Source organism: Triplophysa rosa, linkage group LG19 (genome assembly GCF_024868665.1).
Source record: "Triplophysa rosa linkage group LG19, Trosa_1v2, whole genome shotgun sequence".
NCBI lineage: Eukaryota > Metazoa > Chordata > Actinopteri > Cypriniformes > Nemacheilidae > Triplophysa > Triplophysa rosa.
This window is the reverse complement of record NC_079908.1, coordinates 6,835,849-6,859,228: the sequence shown is the minus strand read 5'-3', so window position 1 is coordinate 6,859,228 and position 23,380 is coordinate 6,835,849. Positions and strand designations below refer to the sequence as shown.

Sequence of the window (23,380 nt, the reverse complement as noted above, 5' to 3'; positions counted from 1 at the left end):
GCCCTGACAGGCAGAGGTGGACGAAGTACACAACTTCCTTACTTGAGTGAAAGTACAGATACTACTGGTCAAATATTACTCCACTACAAGTAAAAGTTGTAAAGACAGATTCTTACTTAAGTAAAAGTACAGAAGTACATGCTTTTAAAAGTACTCAAGTATTAAAAGTAAATTTCCTTTATGTCAGTTGTGCATTGTTTTATTGTCGTATACCTTATGCCTCTGAAGCAACCTACTGAATACACCGAGTAACTCACAGTGTCAGTGGTATTAAAGGAGTAGTTCACTTCAAAATTTGCCCCCATTGACTTTCCATAGTAATTTTTATTCCTACTATGGAAAGTCAATGGGGGCAAATTTTTCAGTGAGCAACTCCTTTAAGAGTTTTATATGTTTAGCATATATATGTTTAGTTTAGATATAATTCTGTATTATCATTTAGCCTAATTATCCTCATTAGCCCCCTAGGCCTATATGTATTTATGAGCAGTGTTCTTTTATTTTGTATATTCCCTTTACCAATTTTAGCAGCAATTTACCAGTGAGTAGTAAGGTTCTTGTAAATAGAAAAGTGTAGAAGCCATGTGTTTGTTGGATTTATTACCATTTGTATTACCATAATTTAATTATAACAAGTATAATGAAACTATGGTATTTTTAGTTGCTGTGATTTTACTAAAAACAGCTTAATTGGAGTATGGTTCCTATATATAGAAAATGGTAAATTTGTGGATACTGTGGTTTTACTGCAAATACCATCCCTGCTGGAAAAAAACTATGAATTTTTGAATTAGAATGAGATTTTTAAATTAAATCCTCTTTGTAGTGTGTTTGGGGTTTATTCCAATAGGATTTACCATCCCAGCAATAGAATCCATCACATACAAGTAGACAACAAGTATCCATAGTACAATTCCCATTATAACCATTAAATCCATTACATTTTATGTTGTATTTTGGGCAGGGTTCTATTGTTTTTATTTCAACAGGAATACTTCAACTATAGTTACTTCAGTAAAACCATCATTCATTTTCCAAATCGCTTTAAATGATACAGCAGCAGATCAGAAGTTAACACGCTCAAGGTGTATGTGATGCTTATTTACCGTTTAGCTGTTATGCCGATCATTTTCATGACAATGTTTCTACGATCTTTGACTGATCGTAACCCACAGATGATTACACCACACTTTAACATGTGCCTTTTTCCTCTTTTATTGTTCTATTTGTCTTTTTAGAGCGCTATGAACGGTGTAGCAGCGCCTACGTTTACATTAGTTTGGCGGGGAAGATCCCAGAGTTGCCAGATTTGCGTTAAAAAAATCTGCCAAATGGCCATTCAAAGCTTGCCGTTGTTGTGTAGCGAAATTCGACTCCCCGTGAGATTACGACTCCCCTACTTCTGATTGGTTCATTCACTTAGGATGCTGCTTTGTGATAGGTCCCTATCTCTAAATCCCGCCCCTACACCTAATCCTAACCCTAACCTTTGTAGGGGAAAACAGGGGAGTCATAATCTCACGGGGAGCAGGATTTTGATACAACACCGGAAAACCGCGAGTTTAGAAAAACTGAAATTCTTGGCAACAGTAAAAGGTCCTGCAGATCGCAAGCCAGATAAATTGCGCACACAGGAAACCCCGCTTCTACTTTTGGACCTTTTTATAAATGTAGTGGAGTTAAAGTGCAAGTACTCAGAAAAAATAATACTCAAGTAAAGTACAGATACTCAAAAAGTGTACTTAAGTACAGTACTCAGGCAAATTTACTTCGTTACTGTCCACCTCTGCTGACAGGACACATTTACGGTATATTTGTCAACTATACAGTGAAGATTATGTGAATTTATGCTGTACATGCCAATCTAAATATATAGAGAGTTTATAACCCAACTTTTTTGAGAATAACAAGTAAATTTCACCAAATTACAGCCAATAAAGTGTTTGGATCTTGAATGGTATTATTATTTAAAAAAAATGGTAGTACTACAGTACACTGTGGTTGGGAACAAACTTTTTATTAACCGATTGAATAAATCTGTTAATCTGTTTATTGTGACAATCAAATTATTGAATGAAATGTATTGAGCAGACAGTGTAATTTAAAGTGATGCATATCCAGCGCTCACCGTGTGAATGTCTGACTGCAGCCAGTGTGAGACAGTCCTTTTGAAGCTCTTCTTTGGGTCTGTGATCCATCGTAGTGCTAAGAGGAAGGATGGAGCGCGGCTTTCTCTTCTTAAGAGAAACATCTACATAAATGTGAATGAGTAACAATGAGATTTCATTTAAATGTCTATTCTAACATTCTTACAAATAAATTGCGAAACTTCAAACTGAGAAAACTAGATTGACTCCACAGAGGAGTTCAAAGACCAGACACACACCAACCTGGCTTCTCTCTTCTCTTCTCCTCTTTGACCTCTCTTTTAACTGCATGGATGAACTTTTCTCCGTTCTGAACCCTCTCGGCCCCGCGCATGTCCATATCTTTCTCTCCGGACCAACCTGTGACCCCAATGATGAAGGTCATTCATCACAGAACCGGAGTGACATTTCACAGACAGCGCTGGAAGCACACAGAGGAGATGAAAGACAGAAAGCTGATCCGTTACCCGTGACGCATGGACGGTCTGCGCTCTCTCTCTCGTCTCCCTCCTCCTCATTTTCGGACTGCTGATCTTCTGCTCCGCTGCCTGCTGCTCTTTTATGTTCCTCTCGTGAAGGCAATTCGCTCTCCTCCGCCTTCATCCCTCCTTTTCCTGGTGCCTTCTTTTTCTTCTTGGCCTTTTTCTGAGGTGCCCTCTTTTTTTCCATCTCAACACGTTTCTTACCTGTTGACGGAAGGATCAATAAAATATACGTTTGATGTTTGTTTGCCAACAAATATGGAATTTCAGTGTGGAATATTCGAACAAAAACAAAAAAAATGTTTAATGACTAGGTATATCTGAGGTCATTTTTCTTTTTTTTATTAAATTTTTTTTTAATGATACAAAACCAATATAAAAACAAACGGTGATGAAAGGATCAATAAAAAAAGTGTTTCTGCCGATCCCGATTCTGAAGATTAAATTAATATTTCTTAACCTTTGAAATGTTATTAATTCATATAATGACTATTAATATTGAATATATTATTAATATCAACCTGGTGATGTTTCTTAACATTTTCTATATACAGAGCACAAATTTTTGCATTTATTCTTGCCCTCTTTTGATTGACATAATAATATCGGCCCTGATCATCGGCTGTTTTTAAACTATCGGCCGATAGTGTGAAGAATGCTTTTATTGACTGATACCGATTATTGGTCGATATATATCGGTGCATCTCTAAAAATAAGCTTTTTTGCCAACATATTTGGAAATTAAATGTGGAATATCCTAAGACAAACATAGTTGTAAAAAAAAAAAACAATGACTTTAAGTACATTTTAAGGTACAATTCTCAAGATAACAGGAAATCAGTGCAAATACTGTTCATTTTGAAAATTTACACCAGAAAGTAAATGTTTGTTTTTGGCATAATATAAAACATTTTTGTTGCCATCAAATCTAGAAATGTATTGTTTTTTTCAACAATATTTTCATCATATATTACACAATTAAATAATCATTTATAGTAAATAACTCGAACCTCCTCTCCTGCATGAGCACCTAACCCCTGCACCACAGCTCCTACTAAATCAATTTCCTTTTTAAAACCTATAACTGATGTTTGATATAGTGGTAAATGTACTTTTGGGGGGTGTGATGTGCTCCTGCTTGGACATGGCCCATTCATGCAAAGTGAAATCATCTCCACCAGTCCAGATGAGGTCAGGATGAACTGAAGACCACTGCACACACATCAGACGCCCTGAATGACCCCTGTAGTTACACACCGGCTGCTCTTTCAGCACATCCCACACCTGTTCACAAACACATTATCATGAAAATAAATTAACACAAAATCGCTTTAAAACATTTTTTAAACTAACCGATATTTCCTTGGACCTCAAAGAAACATTAAATGAACATTATCCGAACATTTATATAATATAAAATTAACATTAATCTAACTAATTTATTACAAACTAAACACTAAACAGCGAACAAAGGACGAATATATACATTGTTCATAAACAAAGCGAGTCCTTTAAACACTTCCCGGTGGAGTAGCAGTAACATTGCTGCTACTGGAGTGCAATATCAGGCAATAAACATTCATAAACTGTCCGAATCTATCGGGATTGTATCATGCATCAGCCGCTCCGCTCTCTAGATACTGCCGTCGGCCAAATAAATAACCCACATTGCTCCAGCGCTAATTGAAACATTCTCATCTGTCGCCGTCAATAACAGCGTGGAGGGTGGTGTGTGTATATTTATAGACCCACTTTGTTCGCAAAATCCCATCAATTTAACTGCCCACGCTTCACGCCGATGAGAAACTGAACCGGCACAGTGTTCAGAGCTTCATTCATGTGAATATGAAATGTAAAACTTGCCTGAGCTGTGCCGTCGTAACACACCGTCACCAGGCGCCCGTCGTGATGAGGGCTCCAGGCCAGACCGGTGATTTTGTTGGTGTGTCCAGACAGAGTCCTGAAGGGTTCAGTCACCAGTACTGAACTCTCTGATGGGGTTTCTGTAAGAGATGAACACTGATGAGAGAAGGGCATTCAGAGAGCTCTCAGATGAGAGATTGAAAGACGGTTCTGACCTATGGCGCTCCTGAGATCGTGAATGTAGACCGTGGCGCTACTTGAGCCGGAGGCGAGCAGGTACTGCAGATCTGACTGAGCGGAGTGCTCACGGTGCCAGCGTAACGCATTAATGATCTTATGATGCTGCTGAACTGAACACAGCAGCTTCAACGTCGGGGCTTTAAACACGTCTATGGACCTGAAGAAATAAAAACCTCATGGTGTGACGGACATACAGGTATCTCTCATAACAGACTGAGAAGCATCTGTATAAAAATGATCCGATAACTAGGGCTGTCACGATTATTAAATAATCGTCTCATCGCGATGGTTTCAGATCATCGCAATTATTGCACATCTCTATAGAAGACACTAGGGGAAGCTGTAGTGCATCTGCATATTTTATTGTATATATTGTAACTAAAGCATGGTAATACTTGTAAAATGTACCACCACAACACAATCACTTTTAAAAAAAACTAAAGCATATACCATAAAAATAACCTGCAGTACAATTTAATATTATTTCAGTGTGAAAACCAGTCTACCAAAATCTCATTAACATAGAAGTAAACTTTTATTGTAGTCTTACAAGTGAGAAAAAAACAAACTAAAGCATTTTAATGGTGGCTTCAATTCACTCCCGATCAATTTACTTAATTTACAAGTATTTGGCGGATGTATTATTGACAGGTAAAAGCCTAAACCTTAAGTATGATGACCCAATTTACATAGTCTTTATATTCAGAACAATATGGTCATTTCAAAGCTGAATAAAAAATGTATGAGAATTAAAAGTCAAAGCTCTAAAACAGACAATTAATTGTCATAATCGCAATGATTTATTAGACAATTAATCGTCAGCCAAATTTCATAATCGTGACAGCCCTACCGATAACAATACAACAAAGGATCTGATAATAATCTTTGATGTAATCACATTTGACACTTTTCCTACATAAAAACCAAACATAAAATATGATTCAATACATGTCTGCTGTTTGTGCGATTGTCATGCAAAATGTACACTGGGTTCCAAATTATTATGCAAATGATATCTTTCTCTGGTTTTCCTAATTTGTCGATGCAAATGACAGTCAGTATAATTTTCAAGTAATCAACAGTTAGGGTACATTTGGAATTTTATTGAACAAACCTCCCACTGACAACAGTATTTATTTAAAAAATGAAAAACTCAAAATGCACTGTTCCAAATTATTATGCACAACAGAGTTTGAAAACATTTCATAGGTTGTAAAAAACTGAAAATGGTCATTTGTTGAATTTGCAGCATTAGGAGGTCATATTTACTGAAATCAAAAGCTATTTCAATCAAAAACATCCTAACAGGGCAAGTTACATGTTAACATAGGACCCCTTCTTTGATATCACCTTCACAATTCTTGCATCCATTGAACTTGTGAGTTTTTGGATAGTTTCTGATTGAATTTCTTTGCAGGATGTCAGAATAGCCTCCCAGAGCTGCTGTTTTGATGCTAACTGCCTCCCACCATCATAGATCTTTCGCTTGAGGATGCTCCAAAGGTTCTCAATAGGGTTGAGGTCAGGGGAGGATGGTGGCCACACCATGAGTTTCTCTCCTTTTATGCCCATAGCAGCCAATGACACAGAGGTATTCTTTGCAGCATGAGATGGTGCATTGTCATGCATGAAGATGATTTTGCTACGGAAGGCATGGTTCTTCTTTTTGTACCATGGAAGAAAGTGCTCAGTCAGAAACTCTACATACCTTGCAGAGTTCATTTTCACACCTTCAGGGACCCTAAAGGGGCCCACCAGCTGTCTCCCCATGATTCCAGCCCAAAACATGACTCCGCCACCTCCTTGCTGACGTCGCAGCCTTGTTGGGACATGGTGGCCATCCACCAACCATCCACTACTCCATCCATCTGGACCATCCAGGGTTGCACGGCACTCATCAGTAAACAAGACTGTTTGAAAATTAGTCTTCATGTATGTGTGGGCCCACTGCAACCGTTTCTGCTTGTGAGCATTGGTTAGGGGTGGCCGAATAGTAGGTTTATGCACAACTGCAAGCATCTGGAGGATCCTACACCTTGAGGTTTTCGGGACTCCCGAGGCACCAGCAGCTTCAAATACCTGTTTGCTGCTTTGCAATGGCATTTTTGCAGCTGCTCTCTTAATCCGATGAATTTGTCTGGAAGAAACCTTCCTCATTCTGCCTTTATCTGCACGAACCCTTCTGTGCTCTGAATCAGCCACAAATCTCTTCACAGTACGATGATCTCGCTTAAGTTTTCGTGAAATATCTAATGTTTTCATACCTTGTCCAAGACATTGCACTATTTGACGCTTTTCGGCAGCAGACAGATCCTTTTTCTTTCCCATATTGCTTGAAACCTGTGGCCTGCTTAATAATGTGGAACGTCCTTCTTAAGTAGTTTTCCTTTAATTGGGCTCACCTGGCAAACTACTTATCACAGGTGTCTGAGATTGATTTCAGTGATCCAAAGAGCACTGAGACACAATACCATCCATAAGTTTAATTGAACAATATAAAATTAAATGTTTACGACACTTAAATCCAATTTGCATAATAATTTGGAACGCAGTGTAGTTGTATTCAGTTAGTCTTATTCCAAAAATGATATGCAATCTTCATTTCATGTTTTTCTTTCAAACCAGCGTCTCTCAACTTTTTATTTCAAGGTGTCCCATTGCCCATAACATTAACTGAATGCTCCTATACTCACAATTTCAACCCATTAAAATATAAAATATTCCAACCAATAAAAAACTTAGAACGATGGATAGTTATAAAAATGACCAAACAATAAGACAGACCTTCACTTTTTGTTGTTGTTTCGGATTATTTTGACGCAATCAAATTGTCTATATATGTCATTTTAACCTATCATGTAAAATTTTGACCAGTGCTGAAAAAGAGAGCGAGGACTCCGAGTCGGAGAGAATCTTGCTTACGCCAAAACATCTTAAAAGTGCTGTGTGGCGTTTCTTTGGTTTCTGGAGTGTCAAAGGTAATATCATTGACAAAACCAATGTAATTTGTAAGTTGTGTAAGAAACCGCTGCTTTATCACTCCACAACATCTAACTTGAGAACACACATGCAATCGTGTCATCGTGTCATCCCGAGGAGTTTTCTCGAGAGTGTCATGACGAGGGGCCAGCATTAAAGCAGTCCAGGGTAACGGATTGTTTCTGAATGGCAGTTTGCTTTGCTATTTTGTGTTCATGTAGTACAAACATTCTGTTGAAGCGTGTTTTCTCAGGTTACTGATGCACTTACACAGTTTTATGCACTTTTGTTTGAAAAATTATGCACTTTAAAAAGTCAATGTCATTTCATTTCATTTCAATAAAAGATGCGGTGCTTGATTTGGTTTATATTTGCTTATTGCGCTCGCTTGCGCCCTCTTGTGAGCGTAGCAGACAATACAGTACATTTTTTCTTCTAACATTGTGTTGCCTTTAGAATTCAAATATAATTCGAATTTTGCTAATATTTCAGAAAGAATTTCGAATTTAGCTTTTCAGCCATTTTGACAGCCCCACTGTCTAGTGAGTGCATGGGGAAGCCGCCGCCTTCTCTTATATTATTGGTGGTTGGCATACCAACTTGGTGCAGTACCGCCACCCACTGCTATGGGTGTGTGGAGCACGTCATTCACTTAACCAGCCACACCAATGTAAACAGAATATTATATGTTTATTTATATAGGTATTTTTTTACATTATTGTTGTTTTACATTAATTGTACATACATGTCGTGGCCTAATGGTTAGAGAGTGCCGGTTCGATTCCCAGGGCCGGCGGGTCTGCCCTTGAGCAAGGCACCTTAGCCCTACTTGCTCCCCGGGCGCTGCAGTGATAGCTGCCCACTGCTCCGGGTGTACGTGTGTTCACCACTTGCTGTGCGTGTGTTCACTACTCTCTGGATGGGTTAAATGCAGAGGTCACATTTCGGGTATGGGTCACCATATCTTCAAAGAAGAGAAAAGAAACCGTATGGTACATTGACATCTAGCGGTTGAGCTTGGTATCGCAGTCTAAATTCAAAATATTGGCAAGACGTTTAGCCAAATAACGGTTCTTCTCGGATTCTTTTGGTTGTTATCAGAAACAATCTACACAGGCACTCGATTGTTTGTGAATGTTTACCGCTTGATTATGTTGTCACTTTGAAACCGTCTATAAGAATGACATCTAATAAAAAGTGGAAATGAAAGTTCTGCTTAAGATTCTTACCCGTCTTCATTTCCGATGGCCAGAACGCTGCCATCCGGCTTCCAGCTGAGATCTGTGTGCGGGGCCATCTTGTGCTTTAACAAAACCAAATAACATTTTCATCACTATTTCACTGTTCTATAAGATTAGAAAGAGTGATTTCTTGACTTACTTTGATGTTGTTGGTGTCGCGGATGAGCTTGTCAATGTTACTGGCCTCTCCTGAGAGTTTCCAGGGGTTATGCTGAAAGATGACGCCCTCCCCGGCACAACTGTACAAACTGTAGGACGGCTTATCTTCTGAACCTCCTGAGTCACACACACACAAATATCTATGATGATGCTCAGGAAGACAACATGATACATTACAAACCAGGTGTAAAGTTTTGATCAGGACAATTGGAGTCAATTCGCAATTTTGTCTTGTGGAAAATTTTTATCATTTAGCTGCTGAAAGTACTGTAATAAACAAATTAAAAACTAGTTAAATCTATATTACAAAAGCTTCCTCGTTTCACTATTAAAGCCTAAAGTTTGCTTTAGAAACCCAAAGACGATCCAACATATTAAAATGAATCCCAGCTGGATCTAAGCAGGATATCCTGAGGGAGATGAGTCGAGGAAACACACCGCCGATAGAATGTAAACAAATCACATCATCCCCAGCCACCGTCTCCCATCAGCAGCTCTCAAACAAAAGCAATTACCTTCACACCCCCGCGGCCCAGAGATGGATATGGCGATAAACGTGTCATTTGTCAGCAGACGGGCGAAATTAAGTTTTCATTTTTTGATTACCCAACAAACTGTGCGGAGGGAGCGCCGGCATTCAGTCCACGCTCGCTCAATTACCGAGCGTGTTAAAGATGAGCCGAGCATCACTTATTGCTGACGGATCGCTCACGGTGTCACTCTGAGTTCAGCGTTTACTGGGTCATGAGTGTGTCTGGTGAAGAGACTTACCGAAAGACACGGGCGGCACAGGAGGACCCCACGACAGGGTATAGACGGTTCGGCGGTGGTAGGTGCTTGAGATTTGAGGTGGTCTGTGTGCAAAATGAATATTAAAGTTATCTTCTTTTAGATATATATTTTATTATTTTCCTTTTTTTGAGGGGAAGAGAAAGATAGTCTGCAAACTCAAGTCTGAGCAATATATGAGCGTCAAAGTTCAACATGTCAGGAGGATGTGCACTAACAGCTAGACCAAGTCACTATTTAGTAGGGATTTTTTATGACCAATACCGATTTTAACCGACCGTCCGATTCCGATGTTGGTGAATTGCATAGTACTTTAAAATACTAGCTAGTTTTTTCTACATTAAATTAATTTGACTGAACATGAATTGGATCCATTTTAAGAGAGGCACAAGTAAAGATAAAAAACAATAAGACAACATGAAAATCTTCAATGGTGATTTTTGCCATCCAATATTTATTTTATTAACAACATTACTGATGTTAAGTCAAATTAATATTGGACTTAAAATTGAACATTTCTTTAATAAACTTAAATAAAGTCTGTGCTGTTGCTATTTAATTCTTTTGCTCAGAGAAAAAACGTAGGATTATTCAGACATCCAACTCATTGCCTACATGCAGTTAATTAATAAACCATCGGTATCTGCCTTTTTCATGCTATTGCCGATGGTGTTACGTTAATCCAATATCGGTGGCCGATACATCAGAGCATCCATACTATTTAGTGGACCAAATATGATATAATTATAAATATATACAGTTTTTTCTTTACATGTCACTATTTATGTGCACGAATACAAACACAAAAACTTCTAAAATGACAAAAACAATACAGCAGTCTTACTTGTTAGAGTAAACCTCATAGATCCCAACTTTACCATCATCCGTACCAAAAGCTAGCGAGCCCTCTTTTAATGGATGCCATGCCAACTGAGAAAAAAAATTAAAAATAGTGCCATTAAATCGATTAATCGCGATTAAGCGTTTTCAAAACAAATGTTTGTTTATATAATATATATGTGTGGCATGTATATTTATATGTATATATAAATGCATAAAAACATTTACATAAATATATACAATTAATATGTAATTATAATTTACATTACGTATATTAATATAAATATATATTATACATAGGGATGTAACGATTCACTCAGCTCACGATGCGATGCGATTCACGATTCTGATCTCACGATGCGATTTATTCACGATTTACTCACGATTTATTTTTAAAAAATGAGTTGAAACAAGTTAGAAATGAACCACTTCCCTTGCATTATTTCTTAAATGCTTCACGTTTCTTTGCATAATAAAATAATGTTTTATTTCAAATAACAAAAGTAAACTGCGATTTTATAACAAATTAATAATAGAAAAAGTCTCTTTAATATAAACAAACTAATACTGTCTGTGCTTTTCTTGGATTTTTTTGCATTTAAGAAATATCAGCATCCACGTTTAGGTTTGCAGTGAAAATAGCGGCCCCTGCTGTTCAAAGAATGTATTGCGATTCAGTTCAAGCCTCAACCGAATTGAATCGTCACTCATTATAACCGATTTTCAACCGGCTCACGGTGAATCGTTACATCCCTAATTATACATATTTCTTAAATATATACATATAAATATATACACCACACATATACAGTATATATTACTGTATATAACGGCAAATGATTTTGGAATCAATTAATGGCAATTAATTGATTTGTCAGCACTAAAAAACGACATTTATATTCTTTAAAAAACACAATGATCTTGAATTTCAAGTAATTTACAGTATTAGAAGACTCACAGCTGTCACTTTTGACTTGATCCCTTGCCAGAAAGTCCTGATGTCATACTTGTTCTGAATAGAGAGGGTGTTCCACACCCGGATCATGCTGTCCCCGACACCCAGAGCCAGACAGCCGGTGGCCACCGGAGAGAAACTGAGACAGTACACAAACCCTCCTAGAGTAGGCAACGTCCAGCAACACTCCAGAGACGCCAGATCCCAACATTTAATCTGAAACGAACCATCAAATGTTAAAGGGAAGATTCACCCCGAAACTGAAAATTCTTACTCAAGCTCATGCAACACTCAGAACACAAAAGAAGATATTCTGAAGAATGTTGGTAACCGAACAACACCGGCCCCCAATTGACTTCCATTGTATGGACACAAAACCACTGAGACACTTCTCAAAATATCTTCTTTTGTGTTTCACTGAAAAAAGAGGCACAAAAAAATGAATAGGACAAAGTACTGTTAGTATAGAGAAAAGTCTCACCTCTCTGTCCATCGAGGTACTGAGCAGAAGTTCCCTCTCCCCCAAACTACAAGAGCTCATATTAAAGACGATGCGTCCGTGATTCTGTCCGTCCGATGAACTTCCCAAAAGAGTCCACTTCTGCTTGCCCGACTTCATCAAATCCCACATGGCAATCTCACCACTGCACGAACACAAACACACAACATGAGCACTGAAATTCAACACAACAAAGCACAATAGCTTCTATACATCCATACCCGAAACAGCTAGACACAATCTGTGATGATCTCCCCTTGGGCCAGTGGACGGTCAGCCAGAGTCTTTCCTTCACCGTTGGATCAACTCCAGCTCCTCTCCTCTTCAAGAAGGGAAGCTTTAGGGTCATGACACCTGAAATCAAAAACACGGTGACCTGAATGGTTCCTGGATCCTGTGATATTCTTTAAAACCTCTGAGCATTTCCGGCACCTTTGCCTCTGGCTGTGCTCCATATCCGCACGGTCTGATCTCGACTGCCTGAGGCCAGGTAACACCCCGCCTCTGCTCCTTCTGTCAGCCCGTTGCTTCCATCTATGAAAAGAGACCAGCAGATAGAAAATTATAGCCCTTCATTTGGACATACAATGATATTGAATGAGTGGATCTTAAAACAAACGGGGGAAGTCACCTGTGTTTTCTTCTGTACAGCGTACATACAGCGGCTCTTCTCTGGGTTGAGGACACCAGGCCAGAGCGTGAATCTCATCATCATGTCCTCTCAGCCGATGGATCACATCTCCTTTCTTGCTTATATCTATCACTACGATCATCCCATCCTTATAGCTACAGGAGGAAGATCAAACAAAAACAAAGTACGATGTTAGGGAATCGTGTGGACGGTTGTTAGGGTGTTGCTATGGTGTTTTAACACCCTGCTTTGTGGCTGCTGTGCTGTTGATGGTTGCTAATAGGGCTGTGATTGACTTCAGGACAATTCATGTATAAATATGTCCTAAATGTCCAAAATATGTATACATAAATGTGTATGTTTGTAAATACAAAATTAAAATGCACAGACATATATTATGTAAACATAAACGATTATTCTGGATGCGATTAATCACGATTAATCGTTTTGAAAGCCCTAATATATTTATGTATAATTTACTTTACATTTTTCTTAAATACTGCATATACAAATGTGTATATGTTTATAAATACAAAATTAATATGCACATTACACAGACATATATTATGTAAACACAAACCTTTATTCTGGATGCGATTAATCGTTTGACAGCCCAAATATAATTAGATTTATAAATATTTTAAATTATATATAAACATTTGTTCATTTTTATATTTTTCTTAGATATATACATGTGTATGCGTTTATAAATAGAAAATTAGGTGCACAGACATATAGTATGTAAACATAAACTTTCATTTTTGATGCGATTAATCACGATTAATCATTGAACAGCCCTAACTACCAGTCAAAAAAATGTAGTCAAACTTGAGTCAAATGTTTCTCATTACCTTAATAAGGTTTTGATCTGAACGCATATGCTTAAATGAATTAGTTTCACAGACAATAATATCCCTGATAGCACACTCCATCTGGCTTACGTCTATTTGACGTCTGCACTTACATCTGCAAGACAGTTTGCTCATCTGCAATACGTCTCGGAGACGTCTGCTGTCAGACGTCATATAGACATCAATAAGTAGAATGGATGTAAAACTGCTCTTTCTAAGATGTTTAGCAGATGTTTTTACACAGCAGATGTTTTCCAGATCTCCAGATCTTTAGCAGACGTATTACAGACGTCTCCGAGACGTATTGCAGATGAGCAAACTATGTATTGCAGATGTTTTGCGGATGTAAATGCAGACGTCAAAAAGACGTAAGCCAGATGGAGCGTGCTCTCTGGGATAGGCCTAAATGTGCAAATATAAACTTTTTTATTACAAACAGAACTTTTACTGAATAATAATGACTTTGACAAAATAATGGCAATAATGATAATGGGACAGAATTAGGGCTGAAACGATTCCTCGAGTAACTCGAGATATTCGAATACAAAAAAATCATCGAGGCAACAAGCTTTGTTTAATCCATTTAACTACAGTACGGAGCGCTGCGTTTCCCCACGGACCATTATTACTGACGCACAGCCCGCTAAACTCTATTCATGTTACAGGGCTACAAGTCTCACGACACGCATTTTAGTCTGTTCACACGCTCGCACGTATGTCTCATGCTGATAAATAAGTGATAGCTTATTGAAATGGTGAACTGCTATTTTACTTAGTTTTAGTCTATTTTGCGAGTGAAACTTGTTTTCCGGCTGCATTGAGTCAATAAAACTTGATGCGGACTAGTGGATGCCGAATCATGTTATTTACACGTCATCGTGTCTGAGTGAATGAACTGCGCTTTACGAGGACATGAACACAAGAACTTCATCTCCAGAGTTGCTCTGAGAGTTTATTTCAGAACATTTTACTGAGTGAAGCTAACACACTAAAAAAATAAGCGTCTTCCGACTTTATGCCAAAATAAAAGTCCGGTTAACTCGGTATTTTTATGTGGACAAATATATTACTATTTAATAGTAAAAAATAAACAAACTAATTTAGATAAAATAAATGCATCATGCATAAGCTGAAGTTAGTTGTTTACCTTTGAAATTATTCTTTCTATTTTTATTAATGTTTCTTATTTATACATTTGTATTAGGCCTATATTGCATTTTGAATGTAATATGGCAATGGAATGTACTAAATGGGTTTAGTTTTCACAGATATTAATGTATGCAATTTTAGCAATAAATATGTTAATTGTTCTAAAAAGGAAACAAATTAGTTGTTCATTTTAAGTGACCTGTCTTATTTTCTCTTGTATATTTAGTATTGCTTTTTAATAAAGAAAAAGTACCTATTATCCGAATACCCGATTAATCGATGGAAAATCAGTAGAATACTCGATTACTAAAATAATCGATAGCTGCAGCCCTAGCCAGAATAGATGAGAATCACTTGTAACCCCAAGAAGAAGCTGCTTAAGAAAATGCCAAGAGAACAGTTCTGCAAAATATAGGCAAAAGGTGACAAGTTTTATAGTTTTTATTAAGATTTTTTAGTCGCAACATAGTTCCCTTTGTGTTATTCCACAGTTTCGATTCTTGTATTTTTCTAAAATATGGAAAAAATATGAATGAAAAGTGAGTGAGTGATCTAAAACTTTTGACCGGTAGTGCATGTGGCAAAGTTTACTAAGCATTAGAGGTTCATTCAAATCCCTAGTCAATAGTGTTAGTAATAGCAATAGATTATAATAATAGCTTCCTAAGCAGCACTAATGGACCTTGATCGCTTCAGGATTACACAGAACACCAGACAGATTCCACTGTCAAGACCTTAATGAAGAAGCTGATGATATCCTGCATCAAGCGATAATATAATGAGCTTTTACCCCACTGCAATGTAGTTTTCCTCATGTGGAGAGCAGGATAAGCAGAAGATGGTTCGAGGTTCAGGGAAGAAGCTCTGGGTGTCGTTACTGCTGTACCGATAACACACCACAACTCCTTTCTCATCTCCTGTCACCACCAGATGTTTCTGCACCGGAGACCAGTGGACTGCAGAGATGGTGTTCTGAACAAACAAAAACACATATGATAAGCGATGATGATGAATATGATAAATGTGTTTGTTTTTGGTTTTCTGCAAAATGCTGCACATTCTTTTCATGTAGAGATATCACCAAGCCAGATTATGATTTGTTGAAATTGTGAAAATTACTTCAGGACAGTTTAACTTTATAAACCAATCAATGTTTAGCATCATAGGCATACTTTTCCTGGCCTGGCAAAATTCTTAAGAGGTCAGCGGGATGATAATTATAATGATATAACTAATCCTTAAGTAATGTTTTTATATCAATTTATTACAATAGCTAAAGTAAATCACGACTAAAAAAATTCACTTACCTGATGCATATTGTGCTCAGTGACCAGAACTCTCTGTTCAGCATCCCAGATTTTAACAACCTTATCATCTGAAGTGCTGGCACAAATGTTTTCTTGTCCATCGTAGTGACAAAAAGCAAAACCAGAAACTCTTTCAGTGTGTCCGATGAGCTCACCTGCGGAAAGACGATCTGATCAGACCTTGAGAAACTACGAAAAGAGATTATGATATGATGTTATGCCTTACCTATGACTGCTGGAGATGTGGCATTCACTTTAACCAGGTGAATGACGTTCTTTGCTCCAAACCCCAATACTCCGTTGACATTGACATCGCTGCAGCGTGAACAGTACCAGTTCGGTGAAGCCGGCAGAAGTCTTTCATGCATTGTAATAAAAATATGATCACCGCGTCAAAGGCAAAGTAAAAGAAGTTCAAACTGGGGTCAGTTTCTTCTCACATGCACCCATGCTGCTGAAAACACTCCGGCTGCCAAAAATGGACTGCCGCAAAAATGATACGGCACAGGAGGGAGGGACCGTGTAACCATGGAGACACTCAAATGAACATAGGAGAAATATATATCAGCGTACAAAAAAATAATTCGAATATTTTTTTATTTACATTTATAACGATGCTACCAACAACAATGAGCGAAACAAATATTATAAAGTCTTTCAACGGTTCCTATTTGAAACGTTTGCCGTAAATCGCAGTGTCGTAACATATTCAACATGGCAGCCTCCGCGGTGACATGGGCTGGTAAGTCAATCTAAACATACAATTGCTTTATTCATCGTAATAGATGTAAATCACTGCTGTTAGTAACCATATGAACCAAATTCGCAGGTTTATCCGCGTTCAAACGGCTTTGTGGACAAATAAACTCTAGGTAAGAAAAATGCAAGTAGGTGTTGTGCAGTAAGGACACGGACGGCAGTCAGTAACGTAACGTAACCTGTATGGCTGTGTCTTAAAACCTAGTCACCAATGAATACATCATTTATACACATTAATGCCACACATCAGACGTAAAATACGGTTTAGATCGCTAGGTGCTCGTGCAGCTTCCGTAAGGTATTTTATTACAATGCAATAAAGATGCGCATAAAATGCATTACGTTTTGTATATAATACACGTACATCAATAAAGGAATATTTATATTTTTGCAATCTGTCATGCTCTTTTCAGGTTGCTTGGTGCTTCGTCTCAAGTGTCTTGTCTTCACACAAGCACACAGTTGAACAGCAAACACTGGGAGAGGTACAATCGCATTGTACATCCACCACAACAGAAAGACGAGCCACGGAGACCAGCTGTTAGTGAGCCATTTCATTTACACATGATTCACCTGTTCCTTTCTCCATAAGACTGAAATATGCTTGTGCGTTCTTATTGTTTGCCCTAACAGGAGATTTATCACAGCAGACGTCAAATTAAATACAGTAAAGACAAGATGTGGTACCTGGCTAAGCTGGTAAATTGAGTTTTGCATGCAGTGACTGCCACTTATTCAAAGAAGACTTTATCTGTAACATGGATGAATCTACTTTAAGTACAAGTGTGCTTTATTTTTATCCCGCTATATATATATATATACACTCACCTAAAGGATTATTAGGAACACCATACTAATACGGTGTTTGACCCCCTTTCGCCTTCAGAACTGCCTTAATTCTACGTGGCATTGATTCAACAAGGTGCTGAAAGCATTCTTTAGAAATGTTGGCCCATATTGATAGGATAGCATCTTGCAGTTGATGGAGATTTGTGGGATGCACATCCAGGGCACGAAGCTCCCGTTCCACCACATCCCAAAGATGTTCTATCGGGTTGAGATCTGGTGACTGTGGGGGCCATTCTAGTACAGTGAACTCATTGTCATGTTCAAGAAACCAATTTGAAATGATTCGAGCTTTGTGACATGGTGCATTATCCTGCTGGAAGTAGCCATTAGAGGATGGGTACATGGTGGTCATAAAGGGATGGACATGGTCAGAAACAATGCTCAGGTAGGCCGTGGCATTTAAACGATGCCCAATTGGCACTAAGGGGCCTAAAGTGTGCCAAGAAAACATCCCCCACACCATTACACCACCACCACCAGCCTGCACAGTGGTAACAAGGCATGATGGATCCATGTTCTCATTCTGTTTACGCCAAATTCTGACTCTACCATTTGAATGTCTCAACAGAAATCGAGACTCATCAGACCAGGCAACATTTTTCCAGTCTTCAACTGTCCAATTTTGGTGAGCTCGTGCAAATTGTAGCCTCTTTTTCCTATTTGTAGTGGAGATGAGTGGTACCCGGTGGGGTCTTCTGCTGTTGTAGCCCATCTGCCTCAAGGTTGTGCGTGTTGTGGCTTCACAAATGCTTTGCTGCATACCTCGGTTGTAACGAGTGGTTATTTCAGTCAAAGTTGCTCTTCTATCAGCTTGAATCAGTCGGCCCATTCTCCTCTGACCTCTAGCATCAACAAGGCATTTTCGCCCACAGGACTGCCGCATACTGGATGTTTTTCCCTTTTCACACCATTTTTTGTAAAACCTGTGCTTCATTTGCATTGTTAAACTGAAGCGGCTGTTTTGTTTTACTACTACTTGGGTATTTGTCCATCATGTTTGTGTTCTTTATTTCGTCTCAGCATATTTTAAACCTGCTCACATAGTTTTTGAATGTCTTAATACAAAGTATAACAGTATACGAAAACGACAAAAAATTGTGTGTGCGTGTGTGTGTATATATACACTCACCTAAAGGATTATTAGGAACACCTGTTCAATTTCTCATTAATGCAATTATCTAATCAACCAATCACATGGCAGTTGCTTCAATGCATTTAGGGGTGTGGTCCTGGTCAAGACAATCTCCTGAACTCCAAACTGAATGTCAGAATGGGAAAGAAAGGTGATTTAAGCAATTTTGAGCGTGGCATGGTTGTTGGTGCCAGACGGGCCGGTCTGAGTATTTCACAATCTGCTCAGTTACTGGGATTTTCACGCACAACCATTTCTAGGGTTTACAAAAATGGTGTAAAAAGGGAAAAACATCCAGTATGCGGCAGTCCTGTGGGCGAAAATGCCTTGTTGATGCTAGAGGTCAGAGGAGAATGGGCCGACTGATTCAAGCTGATAGAAGAGCAACTTTGACTGAAATAACCACTCGTTACAACCGAGGTATGCAGCAAAGCATTTGTGAAGCCACAACACGCACAACCTTGAGGCAGATGGGCTACAACAGCAGAAGACCCCACCGGGTACCACTCATCTCCACTACAAATAGGAAAAAGAGGCTACAATTTGCACGAGCTCACCAAAATTGGACAGTTGAAGACTGGAAAAATGTTGCCTGGTCTGATGAGTCTCGATTTCTGTTGAGACATTCAAATGGTAGAGTCAGAATTTGGCGTAAACAGAATGAGAACATGGATCCATCATGCCTTGTTACCACTGTGCAGGCTGGTGGTGGTGGTGTAATGGTGTGGGGGATGTTTTCTTGGCACACTTTAGGCCCCTTAGTGCCAATTGGGCATCGTTTAAATGCCACGGCCTACCTGAGCATTGTTTCTGACCATGTCCATCCCTTTATGACCACCATGTACCCATCCTCTAATGGCTACTTCCAGCAGGATAATGCACCATGTCACAAAGCTCGAATCATTTCAAATTGGTTTCTTGAACATGACAATGAGTTCACTGTACTAGAATGGCCCCCACAGTCACCAGATCTCAACCCGATAGAACATCTTTGGGATGTGGTGGAACGGGAGCTTCGTGCCCTGGATGTGCATCCCACAAATCTCCATCAACTGCAAGATGCTATCCTATCAATATGGGCCAACATTTCTAAAGAATGCTTTCAGCACCTTGTTGAATCAATGCCACGTAGAATTAAGGCAGTTCTGAAGGCGAAAGGGGGTCAAACACCGTATTAGTATGGTGTTCCTAATAATCCTTTAGGTGAGTGAATATATAAATAGTGCTGTCAATCGATTAAAAAAATTAATCGGATTAATCACACATTTTCTGTGATTAATCACGATTAATCACACTAACAATAATATTTTAAAATATACTTTTACATTTGAATAATTTCACATTTAATCTTCAAATTGATGTAGAAACAACATATTTCTTTAACAGCGTCATTTTATGAATGAAAGAAAACATTTTGATATTAGTACTGTAACTGATGTCTCTATTAAATTGATTATTTTAACATTAATTATAGCCATTCAACAATATAATTGAGAGCTATCATGAAATATACAGAAATTGAGAAGTTCTCAAACACTTTACAGTCTTTAATGCTAAATTATCAATTAAATGCAGAAGAATTCTCATTTAAGCTACATAATCACATTGATTTCTTCTTTTATTTTGTTCTTTGATTAACATTAGTGACAGGAGTCACAGCAGCACGTTTAAGAACGTGGCCCCTTTAAGAGCTGTCTCAGTACGCAGATCTGACCGTCACCGCACTCCCATTTTCACAACTCTTTGCTTTCATTTAAGATTTTTTCATTTAAGTCTTGCTTAAGAAAATTCTAGACAAAACGGGCTTTCTGACATAATCTTGTATGGTTTTATCCATTCAAGCACGAAAGAGAACTTAACACGGATGCGCTGTCTGACAGAGATTCCCCGACGCAGCCTTCAGGCCATGACTGTTTACACCAGACTGGACCTCGCGTTGCGCTTTGCCGCGTCCCACAGTTTAGAAGCTGTCTATCTTCATTGAACGCGTCAAAGCAACTGTTTAAAATCGCGCTTAAGTGGTTTAAAAGCCTGTACACGAATAACATCGTGATTACATAATGTAACGCTAGACAAAGAATGTCAAAACAAACGGATGCTGCGTTAATTGCGTTAAATATTTTTCACGCATTAATTTGAAAAAAATAATCGCATGCGTTAACGCGTTAATGTTGACAGCCCTAATATATATATATATATATAACAGTGATTGCATTGTTTTAGTGGTTCAGTTTATTTTGAAAACGAATGCTTCCCTGTAGTTAGATTTTTTGAGTATTGCATTAAAAGTGCAAAGGTCAGGGGCTCGAATCCCAGGGAACACATATGCTGATAAAATGTGTACCTTGAATGCACTGTATGTAAGTCGCTTTGCCTAAAACCATCTGTCAAAAGTGTTAATGTCAATATCTGTTTGATAGATCAAAGGTATGACCATTGACCAGGCACTCGCTCAGCTGGAATTCAGTGACAAGAAAGGAGCTAAAATAATCAAAGAGGTAAAATACTAACAGTGGCTTCAATTTGTTGAACTTGAGAATGCCTAAAAAGAATTGACACATGATCTTAGGACTTACGGTACATGTGTTGTGTTAAAGGTTATTTTGGAAGCCCAGGAAATGGCTGTCAAGAATCACAATGTGGAATACAAATCCAATCTGTATCTTGGTAGGTGTTTAGATACTGCATGGCTAACTTTCATTACAAGATTCATGCCTCATTGGTGTTTTTTCATTTGTGTTTTACTACGAGAAACAGTTCTATAATGGTATTGCTAAGTTTACATGTATTTTATTCCCCTGTTTTTATGTCTTATTGTCCCTACTGGATTTGTGCTAAAATCTGTGTATATTCTCCAATGTTTTTTTCTTTTAAAAATGTAAGTTTGTTTTTAAATGTGCTATATAGATACATAAAAGTTGAAGCAGTTTTACTAATTAATAGCGTTTTATTATTTTAGGTATATTTGGGTATTTTTTGGCTTTCATTTTAATCTTTTATGTTAATAGTCAATTAGACTTTTTTGACAAATATTTTTTCAAATTTGATGTCATTTGAGAAATATTGGCTCTTTAAATTCATATTAAATTATATTTTCTGTGGTCTGATCCCAACAGCTGACTCGTTCTCGGGCAAGGGAAAGTATCTGAAGCGCATTCGTTATCATGGACGTGGAATGTTTGGCATCATGGACAAAGTAAACTGCCATTATTTTGTGAAGCTTGTTGAGGGGGTGCCACCCAAAGTGGAACAGAAGACGGGATTCGACCAGGCCAAAGACTATGTGGAGGAGCTGAAGAACAGAACGGTTATTTACTCGCTGTAGTTTAAAATGACCTTTTATTTGTTTATGTAAAACGTTTGTGTAAATAATAATGAAGGAATAAAAAATGATCCCAAGCACGGTTCTTCATTTCGTTTCCAGGCTGTTACAGCTTCAAATAAAAATGTCTGCTAATTGAATTATTAGTCAATGTCATATAGAGCTACAATATTCGGAGCTAATGTGCACTTTTAGTGTAGACCTTGATGCCTGACCTGTGAGTGACATTTCTTTCTGACATTTTCTCTCACTGGCGTATAACACATTTATGATATTATACTGTTCACTTAGTAAGATCCTTGTTTTTTTTCTGTTTAATTTTAGTTCTCTATATATTGTTTTCTTTGGTAGATTCCCAAAACAAGTGTGAATGCACCATATGGGGTACTCTTTTCAAGAAGTCCATGCAGCTCTGGTGAATTTCGGAATTCAATTGTCTTTTATATAAAAGAATTCCGGCGTTAATTTGAACATAAAATGTGTCATCTGCACGGTGAAGAGCGTAATAAATATTTTATTTATAGAAAATGGATTTATTTCAACCAAAATGTTAGACGCCAAATTACCCGAAAACCCTTCTAGCTCCGGTTGTGCTATCTGAAGCACACAGGGTCCTCGGGTCTATTTTGCACTTTCATTAGTTCCCCTCATTAAATTAGGATGGTGAAATTGAAGCAGCTCTGTTTAATGGCTTATAATTTGAGCGAATGGTGTCGCCTTGAGTGTCGCCTCCATCTATCAACCCAGACCTGGTAAACAGCATCCAGACAGGGTTAGAATCGGATCGTAAAAGGGTAATTTCCCCCTTTTTGTAACAATGAGGTCTAGGCATTTTGACATCCAAGCAAATAAACTTCTGCAGCTGTTGTCGGAAATGGGTGTTTTATCTTACAGTTTGACAGAAATTGATCTTCACCCAAGAAATAAGGATTTGGTCATCATTTATTCCCCCTCATGTGGTTCAAACCTGTATCTTATATGATAAGATATTTTGAGAAATGGGGGCCAGTGTTGTTTGGTTACCAACATTCTTCAAAATATCTTCTTTTGTGTACTGCAGAAAAAATAAAGTCACACAGGTTTATAATGACATGAGGGGGAATAAATGACACATAATTAGAAAAATTGTCTCCTTGAGTTCGATTACGAAAACAGTTTTACTATAGAAAGTGCATATTTTTTGCAC

General features: G+C 38.1%; 2 protein-coding genes across 3 annotated transcripts in view; one reads left to right on the top strand and one right to left on the bottom strand.

The window, feature by feature from the left end:
• Positions 1–16,597, bottom strand: part of gemin5 (gem (nuclear organelle) associated protein 5) — a 35,033-nt gene extending 18,436 nt beyond the window's left edge. The window contains exons 1-18 of the mRNA XM_057360500.1: positions 16,359–16,597; positions 16,133–16,287; positions 15,616–15,797; positions 12,826–12,980; positions 12,627–12,728; positions 12,416–12,548; positions 12,177–12,339; positions 11,699–11,911; positions 10,745–10,830; positions 9,883–9,965; positions 9,092–9,228; positions 8,941–9,014; positions 4,708–4,889; positions 4,493–4,632; positions 3,742–3,913; positions 2,615–2,833; positions 2,391–2,507; positions 2,129–2,251 (exon numbers count right to left, since the gene is read on the bottom strand). Of these exons, the coding sequence (XP_057216483.1) occupies positions 2,129–2,251; positions 2,391–2,507; positions 2,615–2,833; positions 3,742–3,913; positions 4,493–4,632; positions 4,708–4,889; positions 8,941–9,014; positions 9,092–9,228; positions 9,883–9,965; positions 10,745–10,830; positions 11,699–11,911; positions 12,177–12,339; positions 12,416–12,548; positions 12,627–12,728; positions 12,826–12,980; positions 15,616–15,797; positions 16,133–16,287; positions 16,359–16,500 (2,578 nt within the window). The 5' untranslated portion in view covers positions 16,501–16,597. The remainder of the gene's footprint in view (positions 1–2,128; positions 2,252–2,390; positions 2,508–2,614; positions 2,834–3,741; positions 3,914–4,492; positions 4,633–4,707; positions 4,890–8,940; positions 9,015–9,091; positions 9,229–9,882; positions 9,966–10,744; positions 10,831–11,698; positions 11,912–12,176; positions 12,340–12,415; positions 12,549–12,626; positions 12,729–12,825; positions 12,981–15,615; positions 15,798–16,132; positions 16,288–16,358) is intronic.
• Positions 16,598–16,799: 202 nt separating this feature from the next.
• Positions 16,800–22,470, top strand: mrpl22 (mitochondrial ribosomal protein L22). 2 transcript variants are annotated; one of them, XM_057360418.1, is made up of 7 exons: positions 16,801–16,874; positions 16,962–17,004; positions 17,305–17,431; positions 17,525–17,590; positions 21,293–21,370; positions 21,470–21,539; positions 21,989–22,449. In XM_057360418.1, exons 1-7 carry the CDS (start codon positions 16,847–16,849, stop codon positions 22,195–22,197), a joined length of 621 nt encoding a protein of 206 aa, XP_057216401.1. In that variant the 5' UTR covers positions 16,801–16,846; the 3' UTR covers positions 22,198–22,449. The 2 variants fall into 2 exon arrangements, with proteins under 2 accessions (XP_057216402.1, XP_057216401.1); XM_057360419.1 differs by lacking the exon at positions 17,525–17,590 and having other exon boundaries at positions 16,800–16,874; positions 21,989–22,470.
• Positions 22,471–23,380: the final 910 nt, after the last annotated feature.

Coding starts and splice junctions, on each gene's coding strand:
- mrpl22 (XM_057360418.1), top strand. CDS start 16,847: ATGGCAGCCTCCGCGGTGACATGGGCTG. Junction 17,432..17,524: donor ACGAGCCACGGAGACCAGCT/GTTAGTGAGCCA, acceptor TTGCCCTAACAG/GAGATTTATCACAGCAGACG. Junction 21,371..21,469: donor GAGCTAAAATAATCAAAGAG/GTAAAATACTAA, acceptor GTTGTGTTAAAG/GTTATTTTGGAAGCCCAGGA.